This window comes from Pezoporus wallicus, unplaced genomic scaffold (genome assembly GCF_028554395.1).
Source record: "Pezoporus wallicus isolate ANWC-B61680 ecotype Strahan unplaced genomic scaffold, APGP_CSIRO_Pwel_v1 contig_13954, whole genome shotgun sequence".
NCBI lineage: Eukaryota > Metazoa > Chordata > Aves > Psittaciformes > Psittacidae > Pezoporus > Pezoporus wallicus.
The window spans coordinates 3,008,608-3,033,363 of NW_026638000.1; the positions used below are offsets into that span (position 1 = coordinate 3,008,608).

Here is a 24,756-nt window from a genome sequence, read left to right on the forward strand (position 1 = left end):
TGAACTTCACTGTGAGGGTGGTGGGACAAGGCCAGGTTGGACACAGGGACTTGGAGCAAGCTGCTCTAGTGGAAGGTGTCCCTGCCTGTGGCAGGGGTTGGAGCTCGATGAGCTTTAAGGTCCCTTCTAACACAAACCATTCCGTGTTTCTGTGTGTATTGCTCCCAGTCCAGCACTAGCTCACTTGCACCCTTGCACTGGGGCCATCCTGTATTTCAGTTTGGCTGTGCCATAGCTCACTCCTGCCTGTCCAGCACCCAAGGGAACCCCACAGGTGACCACAGCTACCCTCTGCAGCGTTTGGAAGACTGAACCTGGGTGCCAAAACACCCACTCCAGCACTGAAAACTAAGGTTTTGTATACCAAAGCATCCCTTTCCAGAGATCAACACGGGTGAGGGCTGGGGCACGGCAAAGCAGAAGTGAAGACTACAGCCCCACTCATGATTACAAACAGGACAGGAGGAACACATAAGGAAGACAACACATGCAGATAAATTCATTATCTGCACTCTGGGACACAGAAATACAAATCAAAGTCTCAAGCAGACAGGAGTTTTCAGGCTCCTCTCCAGCAGCAAAAGGTGACCTGATTCATCATCTTTGGGCTGCATCAGAAGCCTGACCTCTGTGATCCTTTGGGTTTGGCTTTCTGCCAAGGTCATCTTTAACCTGATGTCTACAACCATCACAACTGGTTTCCCTACAGAGGCTGCAATAGCCTCCCATTTCACACTTCTGTTCTTCCCAGAGGGATATCAACAAGAACTGCTGCTGAAACCACCATGCTGTTTCTGGTTCAGGTGCAAAGAAGGCAAAGCATTTCTGCTAGAGCTTCCTCTGCAGCCATACACAGATTTCAATCCTGTTAAAGAACTAAATTCCCTAAACCAACACTTTGAAGTCCTGGAGTCTAAGCTGATAATCACCATGACTCTGATCAAACACACTGTGCAAGCTAAAGAACATACAATCATAGGATCTCTTCCACCTCACTTCTCCCATCCCACCTTCTCTGCTGATTCAGGACATCGCGCTGCACCTGCAGATTGAAGAGCCATACAGCAAATACAGCTCCTCACCACTGAACCTCTGCTTCCTATATAGCAAGCAGTAAGAGCAACAAGGTACTGCAGATAAGAAAGCAGCCAAAATCTGCCCTGGAGAACTGGTTACGCTCTTACTCATCGTCAAGGCCCTGATGGGGCAAAGCAAGTCCAACCAGGCTCTTCATTGGCAGCCATCATCTAAATGGAGTTCCTGCTGGGTGTCTAGCCTGTAGCTATGCAATGGGGAGCCCAGTTTCAGAGAACTAACTCTCACTGGTTCAAATGGAGGCACCAAGGCTTGCCACGACCACACATATACAAGGGCAACATCATTTAAACACAAGAAGTCATCTCTACTCAACTACCCAAAACAGAGCTACTCTTTTTCTCAGTTCCTCATCTGTAAGACGAGGGCAGCTCTCTCCTACAGCCAGCCGTCCGCTCCAATACCAACCACCTCCCTGCCAAACACGAATTAAAGACACTGAAGTCACAAAATTCAGCTGGATCCTGCCCCTCTGCTGTGCTCTGGGGAGACCCCCGCTGCAACCCTGATCCAGCTCTGGGGCAGCAGCACAAGAGGGACGTGGAGCTGTTGGAGCGAGGCCAGAGGAGGCCATGGGGATGCTGCGAGGGCTGGAGCAGCTCTGCTCGGGAGCCAGGCTGAGAGAGCTGGGCTGGGACAGCCTGGAGAAGAGAAGGCTCCTGAAGGGGAGACCTGAGAGCAGCTCCAGTGCCTAAAGGGGCTGCAGGAAACCTGGAGAGGGGCTTGGGACAAGGGCCTGTAGGGGCAGGCCAAGGGGAATGGCTTTAACCTGCCAGAGGGGAGACTGAGATGAGCTCTTAGGCAGAAGCTCTTCCCTGGGAGGGTGCTGAGGCGCTGGCACAGGGTGCCCAGAGAAGCTGTGGCTGCCCCATCCCTGGCAGTGTTCAAGGCCAGGTTGGACACAGGGGCTTGGAGCAAGCTGCTCTAGTGGAAGGTGTCCCTGCCAGTGGCAGGGGTTGGAGCTGGAGGAGCTTTAAGGTCCCTTCCAACACAAACCAGGCTGGGATTATATAGTAGTACATAAATAGCATATAAGTATAATATAGCCTCTGTTTTTAGGCAAGCAGCGTCTAGTCCTTGACACTAAAGAATGCAAAGGCTAAGGGAACGTGTGAGCTTGTAATAACACTGAGAAGGTATCCTAATGCGCCTATCAAACCCCATTATGACCCTGCCTAATTTTAGTTCTTTAGTTTGTAACCTCAGCAGTTTTGGACATCATGGAAAGAAATAAGAAATTAAGAGCCCAAAAACTGAGGGCAGAGAGACCAAACCCCTGGGGTGTCAAACACACAGCCAAGAGCGCTGAATCCTCCTCACTCTGTTCACAGCCAAGATGGTTTCAGACAAATAGGAAAACAGACTGATGCCAGAAATACTGTTCTAAAGTGACCAGAGCTTTTAAGTGCTTCTTGATGTGTTACAGGGTTTCTAGCCTCACCCTTAAAAATACTGTGGGATGTAACAGCTAGAAAAGTGCATCCACATAAATGTCCAACAAGGAAAAGGGACCAATGAAACATTTGTGTCTGTTAAAGCTGCAAGACACTCAAATATTTAGAATAGAATCACACAATGGTTTGGGTCAGAAAGGACCTTAAGATCATCCAGTTCCAACCCCCTGCCATGGGCAGGGACACCTCACACTAAGCCATATCACCCAAGGCTTCGTCCAACCTGGCCTTGAACACCGCCAGGGATGGAGCATTCACAACTTCCCTGGACAACCCATTCCAGTGCCTCACCACCCTTACAGGAAGAATTTCCTCCTTAGATCCAATCTAAACTTCCCCCGTTTCAGTTTGAACCCATTACCCCTTGTCCTATCAGTACAGTCTCTAATGAAGAGTCCCTCCCCAGCATCCCTATAGGCCCCCTTCAGATACTGGAAGGCTGCTCTGAGGTCTCCACGCAGCCTTCTCTTCTCCAGGCTGAAGAGAATTTATTCTTGTTTCTCTTGAATGATACATCTATTTCCTACATAGTTACCCAGATAAAGTATTTGCTGCATTTGAAAAAACAAAGAAAATCCCCCACAAAAAAAAACTTGTAACCAACAACCGCGTATTCCCACAGTATCAGGAATAACTTCTTTGGGAACCCAAACTCCGCACAGCATCACTAGAAATGACAGTTCAATCTCGGCTTTAGGGCTTATGTACTGTTACATTTAATTGCTATTCACCTTAATCCGCCACATCTATTGATCAGATATTCCCTTTTGCCCGTTCCACCACATAATGTAAAGGAACAGAATTCAGACAATAAAGATGTGGCAAGCGCTGATTCAGAACACGGTAAAAATGTGGTTTGGGATATCTGCTATGAAATGCAATTGCTCTGTCCTGCAGGATGAAGGCTATTTATGAAGTCATAAGCTTTGCTGCTCAGCTTTCCATTTAAGGCTCACATTAGGAGTGACAGAAAGTTTTCCATCTGAAAACTGAAGTTGTCTGTAATCCTACCTGATAGAAACACATTAATTTGACTGTCAACATCAATGACTCTAGAAACTAGCTTCATTTTTCCTTTGGTTCCTGGAAGAACAGAAACTTGACAATTTAAGAGTAAAATCAGAGAATCAGACTGGTTTGGGTTAGAAGGGGCCTTAAAGCTCATCCAGTTCCAACCCCCTGCCACGGGCAGGGACACCTTCCACTAGACTGGGCTGCTCAGATGTGCCCATTCATTTCCAGTCTCTTAACTCCTGCAAAAATATAGGCTGATTTCTAAAAGCCCTTTATAGGACCTGCACATTGAATTTGTCACAAAAGCTTTTTTCTGCATTCAAGGAAATAAATAAAGTGGGTTTTGACTAAAACTTAAAAGATTAAAATGTTTCAGTAACAAAAAAAAAATTCTAAAATAAGCTTTACACATAAAAAACAAATAGTATTTTAAACACATAAATAAAGTCCATCTTAGCAACCAATTCCAGTACATGGTAGCAACATGATATCCTACAGAAACCTGCCTGTTCTTAAAACAGGTCTTCAACACTAGCCACAAGACCAAGCCCTCTTAATTTCTCAATGTCCTCCCTTTGCAGAGAGCAGAGCAACTGAGCAAGGATTTTACCATAAGCTTTTCTTGCAGATTCAGAAGAAAGGAAAGTAAGAAACAAACAAACCAACCCTACAATCTACCACTTCAAAGCCCATGGACACTAGTAAGTCTTCAGAGCTATCCTTATGTCAGAATTACTCCAAAAACCTATTTCAACAATGCTACGGTAGGATGCCAAGAGCAGAATACATAATACAGCAGATACCTATGAAAGAAGCCAGTTTTTTTCCCCCACAATCTTAAATACAGGGAAGGGGAAGCAGAATCAGAGATGCTCAGCAAAAAAAGGCATTACTGACTCTTCAGATGACTTCTCTGTCCGTGCTCATATTATGTTCATACTTAGTGGTGGATTTCACAGAATCACAGAATGGTTTGGGTTGGAAGAAACCTCTGGAGATCATCCAGTTCCACCCCGGACAGGTCCACTCAGAGCAGCTTACATAGGCAAGTATCCAGGCAGGTTGGGAATGCCTCCTGACAGGAAGATTCCACAACCCCCTACGCAGCCTGCTCCAGGGCTCTGCCACCCTCAACGTAAAGAGGCTCTTCCTCATGTTGAGGTGAAACTTCTTGTGCTTTAGCTTATGGCCATTACTCCTCTTCCTGTCTCTGTCCACCACTGTAAAGGGTCTGGCACCATCCTCCTCGCACCCACCTTTCCACTGGACTCAATGATCTTAAATGTCTTTTCCAACCTAAATGATTCTATGGTTCTATTATTAGGGTATTTTTCTTCAGCTTGATCCATCCCACTACAGCCTAACACAACCCTGTCATGGACGGGACCAATGGCAGGGAAGTTGCCAGGCAGACACCTGGACACCATCACACATGGTCTGAAACCTCCTGGGGCACAATCTACACAAGTTCCATATAGAGAAACTTGGAGATCAAAGAGCTCAAATAATTACCTAATAACGGCAGCTCTGTGAACAAAAGAGATAAGAATTATGGCATCTAATTTCCCATCACAGCAGGTACGTAATGAGTAATCATTGTATGAAATGTTTGGAAGAACATTAACTTATTTGCATTTCTTTTAACATGAACTCATCCCATGTGCTTGAAGCCAAACAACCAGGAGGGTGTGAAGGGCTTTATTATTCAAGTCAAGGGGAGAAGTGAGTCACATCCACTGTCCCACTTAGCTGGCAGCAGTCATCATTTCATACGGTTTCATGTACGCTACTCAGGATTCAGAGCTTCTCCCACATTCATTAAATAAATCTATTTATATATTAAAAGTACAAAGCTGCACAATATTTAAATCATTCCATTTGCATGTGAATTTTTGCATTATTAGACTTTTATTAGAGCATATAACATCAGACAGAGGAAAGATTACTTTGCTTCAAGTGAAACTTGGCAACTTGAGCTCTGTAAGAAAATGCCAGCCTAGGAATAATGACAAAGTTCATTTGCACAGTGATGAGTAGAGCTTGTTACTTCTGTTGAAATAGCATTGTTTGTTTCAGTAAATATAACGATAAAAAACATCCTATTAAGCCAATATCTAAACCAAATTTATCACACAGAGGTACCAGAAGATCGAGGTCTAGAGAAACAAATTAAGTCCATATATTAAAGTAAATCACATTTCCACAAGACAAAACGTGTTACAATATTTTAAACTACATTTAGCTCTATGTTCCTTATACCTCTCTCCAAACTGCAGCATGCCATAAAAGCCTCAAGTCAAGTATATAATGCAAAAGCTGTATTTTGCTTGGCTCAGTCGTGGATCAAGCAAGAGCTGAGAAGTGTTATGACAAGTTTCACCTTCCGTTGATTATCAAACTCAGCATTCAAATTTCCTTTGACATAGATCAACAGGGAAAGATGTTGGTACGTGTAGTGTTTCTATCAACAGCAAAACAAGCAAAGCATCTGACAAGCCCGAAGTCAGTCCGTGGCACTGTAACTCATGTACCCAGCTTATAAGAAAGATATAAATAATTGAGAGCCCAAGTAACTTTCAAATTCAGATGAAGCTTCTTTTAGCAGCTCTTTTGAGCCTGCTTGAGGAGCTCAAGCAAGCTCTTTTATGCATTACCTGAGGGCATCCATAAAGCATCTATAATTTCTCTTATGTAGGTAGATGCTACAACTGACCCATACAAATAAAGCTGTGTGAACATCTATCTTCCATAGAAAAGGGAATGCTTATTCACCAGGTATCGACCACATGCATCTTCATTCCTATCTAGCATTGGTTAATTCTTGGTTCATTAGGAATAATGTGGTTTGCCCTTTAGCAACGAAGAAGGTAATTCATCAGCTCATAACTCGAGAAGATAAGGTCACAAACACAAAAGGAACAAGTACAAAACCAATGTTTTTAAATGCAAGACTTTCCAGCTTACCTTCATATGTTTCTAGTATGTGCACGGTGTCACCTATTTGCAAGGAGAGTTCATCTGGTCCCCTAGCATCATAGTTGTAGAGAGCTGCAGAGAGGAAACAGCACTGTTAGCATATGTAAGACAACAGAACTTCCACGGTTCTTGTTTCTCCACGTAAGTGCTTTCATTACTGCTGGTTGCCAACCACCACAAAGGATTTTGTTCAAAAAAATTCAGATTAATGTCCTTTAATCCATTAATATTTCCCCTTGTGACAAGCCTCAGAAAGCCACAAGTCCACTTTCGAAAGCCACTTCCTCACTCCATTTATGATGCTTTCCTTCATCATAATATATTCAATTAATTTTATTGTACTTGCCCATCTCCCAGTACTTTGTGTCAATTTTATGCAGTTCTGCAATGAACTGCACTCTCTTCCACTGTCAGCTCAACCACAGAAAGCCTACAAAGTGTCTTTAGAAAACTCAAATTACCATCACTAATATTAAAGAACGATTTCTCAGCCACTTCATTAATTCACTGCAGACATACTATATTAAAAACTGATTTCAGCATTCCTGACTGCCAGAGGTAGCTACATCAAGACACTGTATTCATGGAACAGACTGGTACTACCCCCATTTTATAGCATTAGAATTATCATACTTGACAATTCATTGGCAAGCCCCGAGAGCATCCACAACCTCAAATTCACCAAATGGGTTTGTTTTCACAAACACTTCTGAGCTGCTCCAGTCACAAGCAGGGTGAGGAACAGACAATTAAGAGAAACCCACTGCCCTTTCCCCTGCTGAATTCAGAAGCAGCTGAAGAAGACCAAGCTGACCAAGAGAAAGGTCCAATTTGTTCAGATGAAACTCAATAGCAAATCTTACTGCTGTGTGTATTCCACAAGTGACTCCATTGTAGGTCATGAGCTGGAGCTACTTGGAAGAGCTCAACCCTGGTGCTCAGACTGCTGTGCCAGCGTGTAACTTAGGAGAGAATAAAAACTGGTTTGCTTTGAAGAAACCAGGTATATGCTACAGGTACATACTGCAGAGATAACGCATGAGATATACTACCAGAGATAACACATTATCCCCCCCCACCAATGAAATGACAACATGACCTGGGTTGGAGCAATCCCAGGCACAGCTACAGGTTGGGCAGAGAAGAGATTCAGAGCAGCCCTACAGAGAAGGACTTGGGGGTGTTGGTTGATGAGAAACTAAACATGAGCTGGCTTCAGTGTGCGCTTGCAGCCCAGAAAGCAACCGTATCCTGGGCTGCATCAAAAGGAGCGTGACCAGCAGGTCCAAGGAGGTGATCCTGCCCCTTTGCTCCTGTGAGACCTCACCTGGAGCATTGTGTGCAGTTCTGGTGTCCTCAACATAAAAAGGACATGGAACTGTTGGAACAAGTCCAGAGGAGGCCATGAGGATGAGCAGGGACTGGAGCACCTCCTGTATGGAGACAGGCTGAGAAAGTTGGGGCTGTTCAGCCTGGAGAAGAGAAGGCTGCGTGGGCCTCTGAGAAGACCTCAGAGCAGCCTTCCAGTATCTGAAGGGGGCCTATAGGGATGCTCGGGAGGGACTCTTCATTAGGGACTGTAGTGACAGGACAAGGGGGAACAGGTTAAAACTTAAACAGGGGAAGTTTAGATTGGATCTAAGGAGGAAATTCTTTCCTGTGAGGGTGGTGAGGCACTGGAATGGGTTGCCCAGGGAGGTTGTGAATGCTCCATCCCTGGCGGTGTTCAAGGCCAGGTTGGACAGAGCCTTGGTAAACATGGTCTAGTTTGAGATGTCCCTGCCCATGGCAGGGGGTTGGAACTGGATGATCTTAAGGTCCTTTCCAACCCAAACTATTCTATGATTCTACAACCAATGAACAGAAACCACAAAGGGGTTTTTGGTTTTCAAAGACCTGGCTGATAAGAAAGAATGTTTGAGAATTGCTGTCTTCAGAAAATAATAAACTACAACCAAAAAGAAATAATTCAAAGACCACTCCTCCATGCCCTTCCCAAAAGAAAATCTGGAAACTCTGAGCACTGAGATTAGCAATGCCCAGGATTTTATCTGACAAACAGCACTGCAAACCAGACTGGGTTGGGAAAAAGTATTAATAATCTGAAAAACATCACAGTTGGGACTCCTAAAGCTAGACTGAGGTTTCATACAGAACAAACTCTAAGAAATAAAACCTAATATCAAGCAGGGCCCTCATAGAATCATAGAATAGTTAGGATTAGAAAGGACCTTAAGATCCTCTAATTCCAACCCCCCTGCCATGGGCAGGGACACCTCACACTAAACCATGGCACCCAAGGCTCTGTCCAGCCTGGCCTTGAACACTGCCAGGGATGGAGCATTCACAACCTCCCTGGGCAACCCATTCCAGTGCCTCAGCACCCTAACAGGAAAGAATTTCCTCCTTAGATCTAATCTAAGCTTCCCCTGTTTCAGTTTGAACCCATTACCCCTTGTCCTATCACTACAGTCCCTAATGAAGAGTCCCTCCCCAGCATCCTTATAACCAAAGTCAGGAACTCCTGATTTCAGAAGACTGAAGTTAATGGGCTATAGCCAAATTTGTCCCACAGAAGCTTCTGCAGTTCTATAACTGCAGTTATTCCTCCCAATGAGGTTACCATGTGTAGAGGTGGTTTATATGCTGTTCTTAACTAACAAAATGGAAAATGTAGTTTTTGTCTTTCACTAGGAGACACTACAGGCTTCTTATCTTCACATCTCCAGTACACGAAGGGCTGTCCTTTAAGCACAGACCTCCCCTTCACAGAGGCACCTTCCATAACAGTGTCTAAAGGCAGCTTTTTGAAGGTGCCTGATAATCAAATTTCTTATTACTTGTCACAATTCTTCAGGGAGTGAGAGCACCCTTGGAACATGACAGTCACCTCAAAGCTTTCTTCCACCCCTCAGATAACCATCACTTTTCTTTCTACATCCCTTTCCAGGCACAGGGTTAGTGTGCAGCACTGGTCAGAGGTGCTCCAGTGGGACTCTCAGACACTATCATAGGAACAGAAAGACCTGGGTAAGTCACATGTAACTCCCCTTCTCGCAGGAAATCTTCACAGATGTTCAGACCAAAAGAGTTTGCAGGACATTAAGGACATGTACTACACTCCCTATGGGTCACAAAGCACTTCCCTCAAACTTCAAACCTACAGTTAAAGGCAATGAGACATCAGACCCAGGAGGTCTTACCCACCCAATTTTCTCCTATTCCCAAGCAGTCTTAAGCAGCAGGCTAAGGCCCATTTTACACAGATCACCAACACAAATTACATCCATAAGAACTGGTAACTGGAAGGAAATACCCTCCTGACCTCAAATCTGATAATCCATTTAGCCCCAGTGCACAGGCAGGAACATCCAAGCAGGCACATGAGAAGGTTTAATCCCACCACGAGGACGGGGCACAGTGCCCAGCACTGCCTCCAACCGTGGCCATGACCTTGTTTGGAACCTCCAGGAGCTACTGTTTATTCTCCCCAGAATTTACCAATTCCAGCTTAAAATGCTAACAACAACCAATACGTGATGGGTTGTCTTGGTCCTTTTCTCTGTGGTACACCTCTTGCTTGACAGACTACAGAGGCATTCCTTTACTTTTTGATGTCTGAGTGCAAAAATGGAACACAGAGATAGAAATAGCAATATGGAAAAGAACACATAGTCCAGAGTGTAAGATTATCATAAGAGGAGACTTCAGGGTGAAAAGAATAAAATCAAGTGCATCACGGAGACTAATATTAACAGTATTTAAATGAAGGCTTTAGAAGCTAATATAGTTTTACTGACACTCAAACAAGCCAAGGTGGCTATTCCTGGTTTAAGGGGTTGAAGTTTCTCATTATTAACCCTAAATCCTCCCTCCTAGGTAACTGGTGCAGAATACTTTAAAGCCATAATGGCTATTCTGAGGAAGAGGACGATTCTTCAACCCAACTCATCTCTTCAACACTCACAGCCATGCCTAGAGTCAAGAGTGGGTGCTCAACATGACCAAAAATGAATCCAACTCGAGTTTCCACCTTCAGGACCCCAACAAGCAACGCCACTGCCTTGTACCAATACCTCCATATCCCAGTCAGGGAAAACTCTCATGATGACAGATTCAAACCCATCCTGTGCTCAATTCACACTTCAGCTCAGCATTTCTCCAGCATTTAAATGCAATGACACTCGGGATCAAAGGCAGCTGTGAATAAAAGACATGAGAATTTACATCCAAGGGTGCTAACTGGTGTCTCTTATAACAAGGAGGGTCCCGGAGCAGGAGCATCACTGTAATGACCAATTCTTTTGACAGAAGATGACAAACAGCCATCAGGTGATAATTACTGCCCACAACAGCTCCCACTGACCTGAACTGAGTGAGGAGCAATGGCCATGGGGGAAGATTCAGCTTTAAAGATGCACATATGTGGAAAAACACATCAACAAAACATCCTCATTTTGGCTTGCAGCAGCACCGACAGATCTTGAAGCAAAGCACCAAACTATAAAGTGCATTCCACCCCTGTGATTACAAATCAAGGCTTGAACGACACTGCATACTCTGATGTAAGCTAGCAGATAACTCCCTCTTGGGGTACTTCTTTATGAAGAGCGATATCAAAAGATGCTATGGCAGATCAAATGTTTGATTGGAGCAAACAACAAAGCTTTAATTAAAGAAAAAGAATTTGGAGGAATAAAGCATGAAACCGGTACTTCTGTTTTGCCTGATCAACTGTATTCAGAGGCACCATTTCAGATACTTTAAAACCTGAAGAATAACTTCCAAGTTTTTATTACTTTAAGTTTTGCTTCATTTGGAAAATCCAAGTCTCAGAGTGACAGACTTCTGGCTTGGAGAGCTAAGCTAAATGAAGCGCTAGGAATATTTACACTAGGGAAGAACAGGCCTCCCCAGCATGCTTGAACTGGGAATCAGGGTCACTGTTTTGGCAAAGAACTTAGGAGGCTGCCTAAGTCAGAAAAACCTTGGCTACAACATATATCCAAGACAAGGAGCATGGTCACTCCAGCATCAGAAGATTTATGACTAAGACCTAGTTAACCTCACAGCTAACAGTAATACAGCATCCCAATGCTCTTCATCCATGCACAATATTTTTCCTCTCTTATAAACTTCAACTGAACAGACACACTAAGCTTTTCTATTGCAACCAAACACTGTCATCCTTTATCACACAGGAAAATGAGAGTTGCAATGTGTTTTCTCCTTAAGGGAAACACGGTTTTAGACTGGAAGAGGGTGGGTTAAGTTAAGGCCTAAGGAACAAGTTTTACGATGTGGATGCTGAGGCGCTGGCACAGGGTGCCCAGAGAAGCTGTGGATGCCCCATCCCTGGCAGCGTTCAAGGCCAGGTTGGACACAGGGGCTTGGAGCAAGCTGCTCTAGTGGAAGGTGTCCCTGCCCGTGGCAGGGGCTGGATCTGGATGAGCTTTAAGGTACCTTCCAACCCAAACCAGGCTGGGATCTGTCACAGAGGTAACTTAAGAGGCCATATTAGAAGAGATACCAAAGCCCCTGTTAATGAGGAAAGATTCTGCTCTCTAACCTACAAACACACTGGCATTCCACAGAAAGAATGGAAGAGTTACCACAGGCTCTTGCAACCCAGTGTCACTTCCCTCAGCTTGTAGTCTGCACTACACATGAATCTCAGTTTCATACAGCCCTGTGTACAGCAATCATAGAATCACAGAATAGTTAGGGTTGGAAAGGACCTTAAGATCATCCAGTTCCAAACCCCCTGCCATGGGCAGGGACACCTCACACTAAACCATGGCACCCAAGGCTCTGTCCAGCCTGGCCTTGAACACTGCCAGGGAAGGAGCATTCACAACCTCCCTGGGCAACCCATTCCAGTGCCTCAGCACCCTCACAGGAAAGAATTTCCTCCTTAGATCCAATATAAACTTCCCCTGTTTAAGTTTGAACCCGTTACCCCTTGTCCTATCACTACAGTCCCTAATGAAGAGTCCCTCCCCAGCATCCCTATAGGCCCCCTTCAGATACTGGAAGGCTGCTCTGAGGTCTCCACGCAGCCTTCTCTTCTCCAGGCTCAACAGCCCCAACTTTCTCAGCCTGTCTCCATACAGGAGGTGCTCCAGTCCCCTGATCATCCTCGTAGCCTCCTCTGGACTTGCTCCAACAGCTCCATGTCCTTTTTATGCTGAGGACCCCAGAACTGCACACAGTGCTTCAAGTGGGGTCTCACGAGAGCAGTGAACTTTGGATTTCAGTTCCAAGATGCAATGAGCAGAAATAGGATGGTAAAAGACAAAACAAATTCATGTTGACAAAACCACCCTGAAACCCCCTCTCATTCCCACATCACAGTCAGAAGGTTTCAGTGCCACCAAAGGTATTTTTCCTCATCAGCTGTACTTTCAGATGAGCAAGTCTCCAGGTAAAGGCTCTCCCTACTTCCCTTCACCTCCCACTGGCACCACAAAGCAGATCTACACCGAAGTACTGCAATGCCAAAAGCAAAAGGATTAGTGTGGGCACAGAAAGAGCAACTTTTTCAACTCTAGGAGTTGATAAAGAAAGGAACAATGAATAGGGCATTACAGTAATTGTACTAAAACCCCATTTATTGCCACAGAATAAAAACCAAACCCCTCTGCTGAACTGCCCCCATTAATCTGCACACATTAGGAAAATGAGGACTGCAACACTAAAAGAATTACAGAGAGGTGACAGAAGGGGAATAAAAGGAAAGAGCAAACAAAAGTACCATCAACGTACACTGAAAAAGCTTTTCTGTGACTGCATGAAAACGGAGATGTTAAGAAACCATAAAAACAATATTCCCTGGAATTACTCTGCAATAAAGGCTGTATTAATCATTCCATGCTCCTAAAAGCAAGCAAGCCACATTTAACACATTACCAGCTTTATTTTAATACTGTCTTTGGAAAGGAATCAAAAAGACAGTGCTTTATGCCTAAAAGCAGACTGAATCTGCAGAGCTGAAAGCAAAGTCTCTTGCAAATTCCCTATGTTCAAAATAAAAGAAACCTGAAGGTTTTCCTATTATCTCTAACTGGAAAGTGGTTGCCTTCAGTATGAGGGGGGCTCCTTTATCCTCTGTTACTTACCCAGCCAAGCCTCCAACATTCACAGCTGAGGCTAATGGAGAAGGAAGAAGAAAAGAAGTAGAAGAGTCAGGAGTTGCACCCAGGATTTATTAAAGACCATTATTTCATGGGTGCACCAAGCAAGGGTTGCTCTCCCTGCCACACTGAAGTCACCTTGTGTTTTATCATTCCTCACCTCGCCAAGCTTGGCTCACAGTTCACTCTTCATACCAGAACCACAGAATCCCAGGTTGAAGGGACCTCAGGCATCATGTGGTCCAACCTTTCTAGGCAAAGCATGACCTAGACTGGATGTCCCAGCACCTTGTCCAGCTGAATCTTAATAGTGTCCAACACTGCGGAACCCACCACTTCCCTGGGGAGATCATTCCAGTGGCTGATAGCTCTCATGAGGAAAAAGTTTCCTCTTGCAACCAGTCAGAATCTCCCCAGAAGTAATTGTGTTTTATGGTACCTCGAGATCTCTCAGTTCTCATGTATCAACCGATGGTTAAGCATAGTTTAGAAAGAGCAAAGGGCCACCCAAATCTCTACACACATAACTAGACACATCAGGTTTTACAACAGATGGCAACACAGGGGAGCAATATGTTCTGCAACACATCAGGTGTCTTATCACTATTCAATAGGAATTAATTAGCTGAGAAAACTTCATAAATCCAGAGCAATCCCCAACCTTGAGTCATATTCAGCCTGGAGAGGAGAAGCTGCATGGAGACCTCAGAGTAGTTTCCAGTGTCTGAAGGGGGCTACAAGGATGCTGGAGAGGGACTCTTCATTAGGGACTGCAGCAATAGGACAAGGAGTGACGGGTTCAAACTGAAAACAGCAGAAGTTCAGGTTAGATCTAAGGCAGAAGCTCTTCCCTGTGAGGGTGCTGAGGCGCTGGCACAGGGTGCCCAGAGAAGCTGTGGCTGCCCCATCCCTGGCAGTGTTCAAGGCCAGGTTGGACACAGGGGCTTGGAGCAAGCTGCTCTAGTGGAAGGTGTCCCTGCCCATGGCAGGGAGTTGCAACTGCATGAGCTTTAAGGTCCCTTCCAACACAAACCATCCTGATTCTATGGTGCCTTCTAGAAGTGTAACCGCCCTACTGCTGAATCCCGCAGGTAGAACTCGAGTAGGACAGAACAAGTTGCACATCTGTCCTTTCTGCATTAATTAAATAAAGAGTTCTGGAGTTATCCAAGATTTCCAAGAACCACGTCCAGGTTCTTGCTTTCCCTCCTCCTCCCTTTTAAGCCAGATACTTTTATCTTTAGGGAGCTAATGAAGCAAGATGCCAACTCACTCTCTTAACAGCTTTCTCCCTCCTCCTTCTTGCACCTTCATTTGTATTCATGGTACTTCACCACTAAGTACAGAGGGTGCAAAGCTAGTGTTAAAGAAAAGGTATCATCACTGACTATAACAGCATTAATAATGTGTCATAATCCATAGAGTACAAGAAGCACAATCAAGAACATTCAAATCAATTTTTAACATTAAAGTCCATTAACTGAAACACATTAGGAGCAAGAAGGAATCGGAACACCCTGAGCTCTCAACACTGGCTTTGTAGAACAAGCAAGCTGCTGACTTAGACAAACAGAAAACATTATCTAGGTACATGTCTTGGCATCTGTCGTCTCATAATGCACAATCACAAAGTAAGCGAGTTTAGCTATTCCCCTGAATTTCCTGCTTCTCACCGGGGGATGCTAAGAAGTGATAACTTGGCTCTTGCTATGGTGGGTCTACAGGCAACACCCTAAAGAAGGCAAAGACAGCGTTTGAGGTGCACTCTGCTTACTAGGGTGTAGCTGAAGAACAGGCTTCAGAGCTTTTAGTTAACTGAAATTCAAAACAGCCTCTGCCTGAACCCTTTGCAAAAACCTTCAATATTACAGCCTTCCAGTGTCTGAAGGGGGCTACAAGGATGCTGGAGAAGGACTCTTCATCAGGGACTGCAGCAACAGGACAAGGGGTGATGGGTTCAGGTTGGAGATAAAGAAGAAGCTCTTCCCTGGGAGGGTGCTGAGGCGCTGGCACAGGGTGCCCAGAGAAGCTGTGGCTGCCCCATCCCTGGCAGTGTTCAAGGCCAGGTTGGACACAGGGGCTTGGAGCAAGCTGCTCTAGTGGAAGGGGTCCTTGCCTTTGGCAGGGGTTGGAGCTGGGTGAGCTTTAAGGTCCCTTCCAACACAACCCAGGCTGGGATTCTATGATTTACAACAACACCTTTTTCAGCTTCCAGCTGCTTCTACACAAAGACCAGCAAGAATGAAACCCAGTTACATCTGCATGAGGTGTTTAGCAAGAATAACGCACAGTACACCTACCTTTGTTCCATCTGAAGATATGTGACACATCAGTCCCCTGCTTCAAGCTTCTCCCTTGATACTGCAGCAAGTCTCTATTGCACCCAACATAATTTTGCTACAAGTGTGCCTTTTACTAAGCATTTCTATAGCAGTGAGCTTAATGTCACATATATCTTAATAGTCATTTCAGTGCCCATAAGAATCAAGTTCAACACAATAAAACCACAATCACACTACTGCAGAAACAGTTATCAAAAGAATGGCTCCTGCAAGACACTATTTGCTGCAATGTAGAGCTGGTGATGCAGAGCAAAAAGCCTAAAGCAAGGGGGAAACAGGATGATGGGATGAAGTTCTCATTCCCTACTGCTCTTCCTCAGTGTTTCTACAAGGAAAGAAGAAACTGAATTCCTCAGGAAAGCTTATGGAGCAGAGGAGAGAGAAGGAGTTGTGGGCTTTTTACACATCAGACCTTACCCAATATACTTTTACTTGCCATCACCTTATTTGTCTCAGTCCTTCCAGCTGTCTCCAAGAGCAAGTACAAAGAGAGAGCACAGCTCCAGGGTCAAACAACCCCTGAGGAACTCATTCTGCTTCCTTACAAGTAACAGTCAGAGAAAAGAATTACCTGCTATGAGCTGCCATTGCTCCGCCAACACTTTGTCTTTCCCACAACAGCCAGGTTAGCACAGAAGAGGGAAATCCATCATACCTTGCCCCAAAGTTGTATCTTATACCAGAATTAATGGAAAAACACAACGGAAGCGACCTGAACAGCATTAAAAGAGTGGCATTTTGCAAAAACAGAGGAAAATTGTTGCTCTCCCAAGCACTAAGACATCACATGCCTCGTGCCGCGTCCAGAGCAGCAGCAGAGTTGGCTTCGGCAGCTGGTCTGAACAAAGGGTCCCTGTCCACCCGCTCCAGGCTGCAGAGAGCCAGGATCTCATCACCAGCCCTGCCACTAAGGATGGGGTTTCCTCACCATGCTGTCCGAGGGAGCTCATATCCATGCGCACTCAGTGTTTCTCACCTAAAGGGAATTCTTTGAACCCACACTCATTTTTATGTTCATTCTAAAGGAAATTAGAAGGAAATTTAACTGATGTGGTGTTGCTGTGCTTCAATGACCCAGCATCACATTCTACCCTCTCCATAAATAGAATAACAGAATGGTTTGTGTTGGAAGGGACACTAAAGCTCACCCAGTTCCAACCCCTGCCACGGGCAGGGACCCCTTCCACTAGAGCAGCTTGCTCCAAGCCCCTGTGTCCAACCCAGCCTTGAACACTGCCAGGGATGGGGCAGCCACAGCTTCTCCGGGCACCCTGTGCCAGCGCCTCAGCACCCTCACAGGGAAGAGCTTCTGCCTAAGAGCTCATCTCAGTCTCCCCTCAGTCAGGTTAAAGCCATTCCCCTTGTCTTACCCTTGTCCACTGGCCCCTTATGTCCTGGAGCTCTTTGGGTCAGTAATGCTTAGCAGTAAAGCAATCCAATTTCATGTAACTGCACATCCCTACTACCCAGGTAAACATCTAATGCTTTATTTATTTAATCCTTTTAGGCTCACAATAACAGTGAACACTCAAGAACAAAACCAACAAAGTGCAATATAAGAAATACCAAAAGAATACCTGGCTCTGCATCGCAAATCTGGGGTTGCTATTTTACATTGTTTGACTCACACAGGATGGAAACTACTGTCTGAGAAATACCTCCGAGCTACAAAACTATCTGTTCCCAACTCCAACCGCTTCACTTGGGAGCAAGAACTGTTTCTTCACCAGAAGAGCTTAATAACTGAAAAGACTGGGAAAGGGATCTTTAACCACTGCTTCGACCCTTCCCACTGCTCTGTCATATGTCACTAAACTCATTTTAGACAGGAGTCAATGCAAGCTGCTGTGATTGTGAGCAAATGCCAACCATCATGAAGTTTAACCATGCCAAGTGCAAGGTCCCACACCTGGGGTCAGAGCAGTCCCAGGCACAGCTACAGGTTGGGCAGAGAAGAGATTCAGAGCAGCCCAAGGAGAAGGACTTGGGGGTGGTGGTTGATGAGAAAATGAACATGAGCCAGCTTCAGTGCGTGCTCACAGCCCAGAAAGCAACCGTATCCTGGGCTGCATCAAAAGGAGCGTGACCAGCAGGTCGAAGGAGGTGATCCTGCCCCTCTACTCTGCTCTTGAGAGACCTCACCTGGAGCATTGTGTGCAGTTCTGGGGTCCTCAGCATAAAAAGGACATGGAACTGTTGGAACAAGTCCAGAGGAGGCCACAAGGATGATCAGGGGCTGGAGCACCTCCCGTATGAAGACAGGCTGAGGAAGTTGGGGCTGTTCAGCCTGGAGAAGAGAAGGCTGAGTGGAGACCTCAGAGCAGCCTTCCAGTATCTGAAGGGGGCCTATAGGGATGCTGGGGAGGGACTCTTCATTAGGGACTGTAGTGATAGGACAAGGGGTAATGGGTTCAAACTGAAACAGGGGAAGCTTAGATTAGATCTAAGGAGGAAATTCTTTCCTGTTAGGGTGCTGAGGCACTGGAATGGGTTGCCCAGGGAGGTTGTGAATGCTCCATCCCTGGCAGTGTTCAAGGCCAGGTTGGACAGAGCCTTGGGTGCCATGGTTTAGTGTGAGGTGTCCCTGCCCATGGCAGGGGTGTTGGAACTGGATGATCTTAAGGTCCTTTCCAACCCGAACTATTCTATGATTCCATATCCCAGTCTTACCGACATTCCAAGTTGTTCTTTGCACACTGCTGCCCAACACAGCAGCAGGGAAGCCAACAGGAGAAAGTTTGCCAAAGCCAAACCAGTGAGCAGCATCAGCAGAGATGCCAATAAAGTGCAGAACAGACCTGATCAAGGTCACAGATGTCACTGTCAGCAGCTATAGAGGTACTGCTGCCAGGCTGTGAAGGAGGAGGCAGTTACAGGCTGCCAGGCCAAAGTCATACATTCTAGAGGATCTCTGATTTGCGATGGCAGCCCAAATAGTTACAGAACTACCCTAAAAGCAGCCATAAACTGCTTTTTATTTTTAAGCCAACTTACCAAAAACACCATCAGCAAAACCACTACTGCAGGTGCACCACTCACCCTTCACACTGGACTTAAAACCAAAAACGAAACCACAACACAGGACACACCAATCCCAGATGGGACGAGTTAAAAAACAAGTCTCTGAAGTCCACCCCACTGAAGAGTCTGGGTCAAAGCAGTACCAGGACACAATGGATTGATGGAAACAACTAACACCTCCTAGTCACGATAACAGGCAAGCATCAGACAGCACAGCAGCAGGAGGTGGATGAAGCTCTGTATCTAAAGCACACACCCTCTGCTAGAGAAATGATTCAGCCCCCACATACTGCAAACAAGTGAAAAGAGTTTGCAGTTCATCACTGCAGGGCTTATAGATGCCATCTGCCCCAGTTCTAAGTCTCCAAAGATAAACACTATTCCCCACCAACACAAAGGGTGAAACAGGGGCAGCTGGGAGAGCAGGAAGGAAAGAATTCAAGCAAGGACAAGACAACAGGCGATGCCTGCAGAAAACTGGTGGGTATTCAGAGCACAGGGTGCCCAGAGAAGCTGTGGCTGCCCCATCCCTGGCAGTGTTCAAGGCCAGGTTGGACACAGGGGCTTGCAGCAAGCTGCTCTAGTGGAAGGTGTCCCTGCCTGTGGCAGGGGTTGGAACTGGAGGAGCTTTAAGGTCCCTTCCAACACAAACCAGTCTATGGTTGTATGACAAAGTAGAAGAAATAAAGCGCCTTGAAATCATTAAACATTATATGATACATAAAAAACATAAACCAGAAAATAATCAGGCAGCAAAAAAGCTTCCATGTCAAAATCATGGACAGTTTCGAACCCTGAGTACATTTTACTCAGAAGATACAAAGCAATATATGTTGGTACACACAGAGCCTGAGGCCAGCAGGGCATCCAGCAGCCAAGGCCAGACATGAGGAAACACATCACCATTACCTAACATTCTATAGGCTTCCATGTAAGCAGTAGTTTATATATATTAATTAGAGTCATAAAATGGTTTGTGTTGGAAGGGACCTTAAAGCTCCTCCAGCTCCAACCTCTGCCCCGGGCAGGGACCCCTTCCACTAGAGCAGCTTGCTCCAAGCCCCTGTGTCCAACCTGGCCTTGAACACTGCCAGGGATGGGGCAGCCACAGCTTCTCTGGGCACCCTGTGCCAGCGCCTCAGCACCCTCCCAGGGAAGAGCTTCTGCCTAAGAGCTCATCTCAGTCTCCCCTCTGGCAGGTTAAAGCCATTCCCCTTGGCCTGGCCCTACATCCCTTGTCCCAAGCCCCTCTCCAGGTTTTCTGCAGCCCCTTCAGGCACTGGAGCTGCTCTCAGGTTCCCCCTTCAGGAGCCTTCTCTTCTCCAGGCTGCCCCAGCCCAGCTCTCTCAGCCTGGCTCCAGAGCAGAGCTGCTCCAGCCCTCGCAGCATCTCCATGGCCTCCTCTGGCCTCGCTCCAACAGCTCCACGTCCCTCTTGTGCTGGGAGCCCCAGATCAAACAAACTCTGATGAACAAACCATTAGCTCTTCCCATTACTTAAAAAACGGTAATTAAAACCCCCACTTCTTGCCATCTTGATGGCATTTTTTTATTCATGCCCTTATATTTGGGGACAATATCCTTATATTTAGTCAAGAGAAAGTCTAAATATTCTCACAGACCCTTATCTCTAACTTGCCTGGCCCAAGTGACATATTAACCATGTCTCCACTTAGTCACCCAGCTGCAGTGCAACCCCTCCTTCAGAGGGCACGACCCACAGGCCATTCCAAGCCACTGCCTTGACAATCTGCAGCCATTCCAGGGTCATGATTTGCTCTCTGGAGTCATCTGCACAGCAGATTTTTTGCAGCAAGAGTCCTTTCAAATTGTTCACCAGCTGCGTCAGGACTTGGAATCTCAAAGCATCAACGACTTCCATCTGGCTCAGCATCGGGATGTTTCCTGCTGCAGCGTCCACTACAGGGATACTTCTGACATTGATCTCACCTCATTCCTGATGCATGGCCTTTACAACAGATACTACTACACAAACAGCACAATGAAGCAGAAGCAACTCCTCACTAAAAGCACCCAATTACATCCCATGAACCATTCCCTGTTGCCAGTATTCTTTCCTGCAGACCAGCTGGCAGGATTAGGAGGATGTTAAAGCATCAGCTGGAAGGCAGGCTGGAGACGCAGCTTTCCGTGATCTGATATCCCTGCCCCTTCCAACTCCCTTTAGCCTTATGCAGGGACCACAAGCACCATCTTATTTCTTCTGAAGTATTTTATTCTATGTATGGAAAATAGGAAAGCCCTCCTCTGCTAACACAACACAGCTGAAGGTCCTTGGGCACTCAGTTTGGGTACATTCTGGCATCATCAGCTCCTTGTTTGGCAGCAGTTACTCCTCCTGGGACCCATGGGCTATTGAGCTCTGTTCCCTAAACATGTGTTGTTTTATTCCATTCAGCTTCAAACTGAGTGATGTCAGTACTTCCGTGCTTTGTTCCGAGGAGGAGGAGAAGGCAGAGCAAACACAAACACCCAGGGCTGGAACACCAAAAGGTATCTGCATGCTGGAAGGAGCTCTCAGGCACATCATGGTTCATGTGCTTTCACATATCCAGCCTGCACTACCAGATGAACACAGTCAAAGCTGCTCAGGAGCTGTGCCTCCAGGAAGCACTGCGAGCACTCAGTTAGGAACTCGCCACCTCAAGCCAAGAGGCTCCTTCAGGAGGAAGACGTTTCGCCATGATGCTACCAAAAACACTCCCCACACACAGGGCTCCTATGGGAATGCTCCTTTATTACAGTGAGCTTCCAAAACCCCTGCACCAAGCTCCAACTTGGAGCTGTTCAGGCAGGTTTTTGGGCTTCATGTTAATTTCTGTAGTAAAAATGTTTTAAGTAACACAGTTACTACAACAATAGGGACACATACAACAGAGCGCCTTAGGAAACCAAGTGTCTACAAGCACTTACACGGATTACGTACAATTTTACTCCCATTTGTGTTCATAAATTACAATGCAAATCCTGCATCACTCACTCCCTGGTATTTAACCTGCCAGAGGAGAGACTGAGATGAGCTCTTAGGCAGAAGCTCTTCCCTGTGAGGGTGCTGAGGCGCTGGCACAGGGTGCCCAGAGAAGCTCGGGCTGCCCCATCCCTGGCAGTGTTCAAGGCCAGGTTGGACACAGGGGCTTGGAGCAAGCTGCTCTAGTGGAAGGGGTCCCTGCCCGTGGAAGGGATTGGAGCTGGAGGAGCTTTAAGGTCCCTTCCAACACAAACCAGGCTGGGATTCTGTTTGGTTTTCTATGATAGTTTCTTTGTCTAGCAAGTGAGCTGAGAGGAGAAACCCTCAGGAAAATCAGGATATTTGTATGATTTTCTTGTCTTCTAGGAAGACATTTTACTCCTCCAACACCCTTCAGTAAAACCAGCCACCACAAACGTCCAAAATCAAGTTATGAAAAGGTCTGGGCTAAGATGACATCAACAGCTCCCTAAATAAAGCAGCTGTGCTAAAAAAGAGTTTGTAAAAAAAACCAAATTCAAGTATCACGGCCAATAGCTACTTCAGTTATCCATCTGTTTTGTTACCTGTATGGATACATGACACATAACAGTTCTCAATGGGATTGTTTCAGTTTAGTGACAAAGCTACATGGAGCAGAAAAGTATTCCTAGAGATATTTCACGTTTTGCTGATGAAACAAATTCAGCAACTGCTGCTGCTTTAACATCAGAAACCACATTTAATGCCCAAATTACATAAAGAGGGAGAGATTAATCCTACAAATATACAAATGCTTGCACAACAGCAGCCTGAAAAGGCAGATAAAAGTTTCAGAATTCCAAGAATCGTCTTTTTCAACATTCCTTTTGGTTTAGGTTTCAACTTCCCCCCCAGAAAAATTTAAGAGAGGAAAGTACTCCAGTAATTCTTTAAGGAACCCATGAAAAGCATTATTCAGAAAACAGCTATTGACAGAATAGCCTTGGGATCTACCACAGGCCAGAAAACCAAACTGAAAGGGCTTGTAAGTTTACAAAAAAAACTAAAATAGCTGAATGCTCAGTGGTCCATCTCCCTGAAGGTCAAAGACAGCCCACAAAGAAGAGCAGCCCATGTATTTTATAGAATGGGTTGGAAGGGACCTTAAAGCTCCTCCAGCTCCAACCCCTGCCACAGGCAGGGACACCTTCCACTAGAGCAGCTTGCTCCAAGCCCCTGTGTCCAACCTGGCCTTGAACACTGCCAGGGATGGGGCAGCCACAGCTTCTCTGGGCACCCTGTGCCAGCGCCTCAGCACCCTCACAGTAAAGAACTTCTTTATATCTAACCTGAACTTCCTCTATTTCAGTTTGAGCCATCACCCCTTGTCCTATCACTATAGTCCCTAATGAAGAGTCCCTCTCCAGCATCTTTGTAGCCCCCTTCAGATACTGGAAGGCTGCTCTGAGGTCTCCACGCAGCCTTCTCTTCTCCAGGCTGAACAGCCCCAACTTTCTCAGCCTAACTCCATACAGGAGGTGCTCCAGCCTCTGATCGTCCTCGTGACCTCCTCTGGACTTGCTCCAACAGCTCCATGTCTTTCTGATGTTGGGGACACCAGAACTTGTGAGCTCTAAGGGGTCTCACAAGAGCAGAGTAGAGGGGCAGTGATGAGCTGCCACTCCGTGTTTCATGAGAGTTTCAGACTTGCACCCAATAGAAGAGGAGAGGCCAGACTGACATCTTTAATAGAGTAAATACTTTAAAACCGTATTAGCACTAGCTCCCCATTTGTGCTTTGATCCATTCATCTCAGTCAGCTTTCAGCCATTTATCTCCAGTTGGCCCCACCTACAGGTATTTAATGAGATTTATTGGATTTCAGTCCTGCAGGACTACTGAAGGATCAGACCAAGCATATCCTGCATGTGCTCTGCAGCAAACACTGGACAAACTCCAGAAACACAACCATTGCAAAGACAACTTATTGCAATGCTTATGCCTGTAGCTGCAAACTGACAATGGCTTCCTGGACACTAAGCTGCATCCAGTTTACTTTCCTCTTCCATGAAAGCTCTGCCAATGCAGAAAAGGTATTTATGATACTGTGAGGGTGGTGAGGCACTGGAATGGGTTGCCCAGGGAAGTTGTGAATGCTCCATCCCTGGCAGTGTTCAAGGCCAGGTTGGACAGAGCCTTGGGTGCCATGGTTTAGTGTGAGGTGTCCCTGCCCATGGCAGGGGGGTTGGAACTGGATGATCTTAAGGTCCTTTCCAACCCTAACTATTCTATGATTCTATACAAGGAAAGCTGCACAAAGGGTGGTACATCATCCAAAATCAGAGTCCTATCAGTGCACCTAAATCAAGTATTTACAGCAATAAGAGACAAAGAGGAGAACTATAAAACCCACCATGGTATCTGAAATTCCAGAATGGCTTTTCCCCTGAATTAAAACCAAACCAAAAACCTTAAATCAGGACCTTATCCCACTGGTACATTCAAACCTGTGTACAACATAAAGTCTAAATCCTTGTCTTGTAAAAATTCCCTCTCCCCTTTGATTTTCTAGGATCAAGAGTGGAAATTGAAAGTGCCAGGTTGGACGGGGCTTGGAGCAAGCTGCTCTAGTGGAAGGGGTCCCTGCCCGTGGCAGGGCTTCGAGCTGGTGGAGCTTTAAGGTCCCTTCCAACCCAAATCACTCCACGGTTTCATGATAATTAACAGCTGAAAAATCCCTGGACTGACTGAGAACTTACTCTGCAGAGTGAA

The 24,756-nt window shown here is 45.8% G+C and overlaps 1 protein-coding gene across 2 annotated transcripts in view; it reads right to left on the reverse strand.

Annotated features, from left to right (window-relative positions):
• Positions 1 to 24,756, reverse strand: part of DOCK1 (dedicator of cytokinesis 1) — a 315,270-nt gene that overhangs the window by 285,404 nt on the left and 5,110 nt on the right. For both annotated transcript variants that reach the window (XM_057408682.1, XM_057408683.1), the window contains exon 2: positions 6,528 to 6,611. In XM_057408682.1, the coding sequence (XP_057264665.1) occupies positions 6,528 to 6,611 (84 nt within the window). The remainder of the gene's footprint in view (positions 1 to 6,527; positions 6,612 to 24,756) is intronic.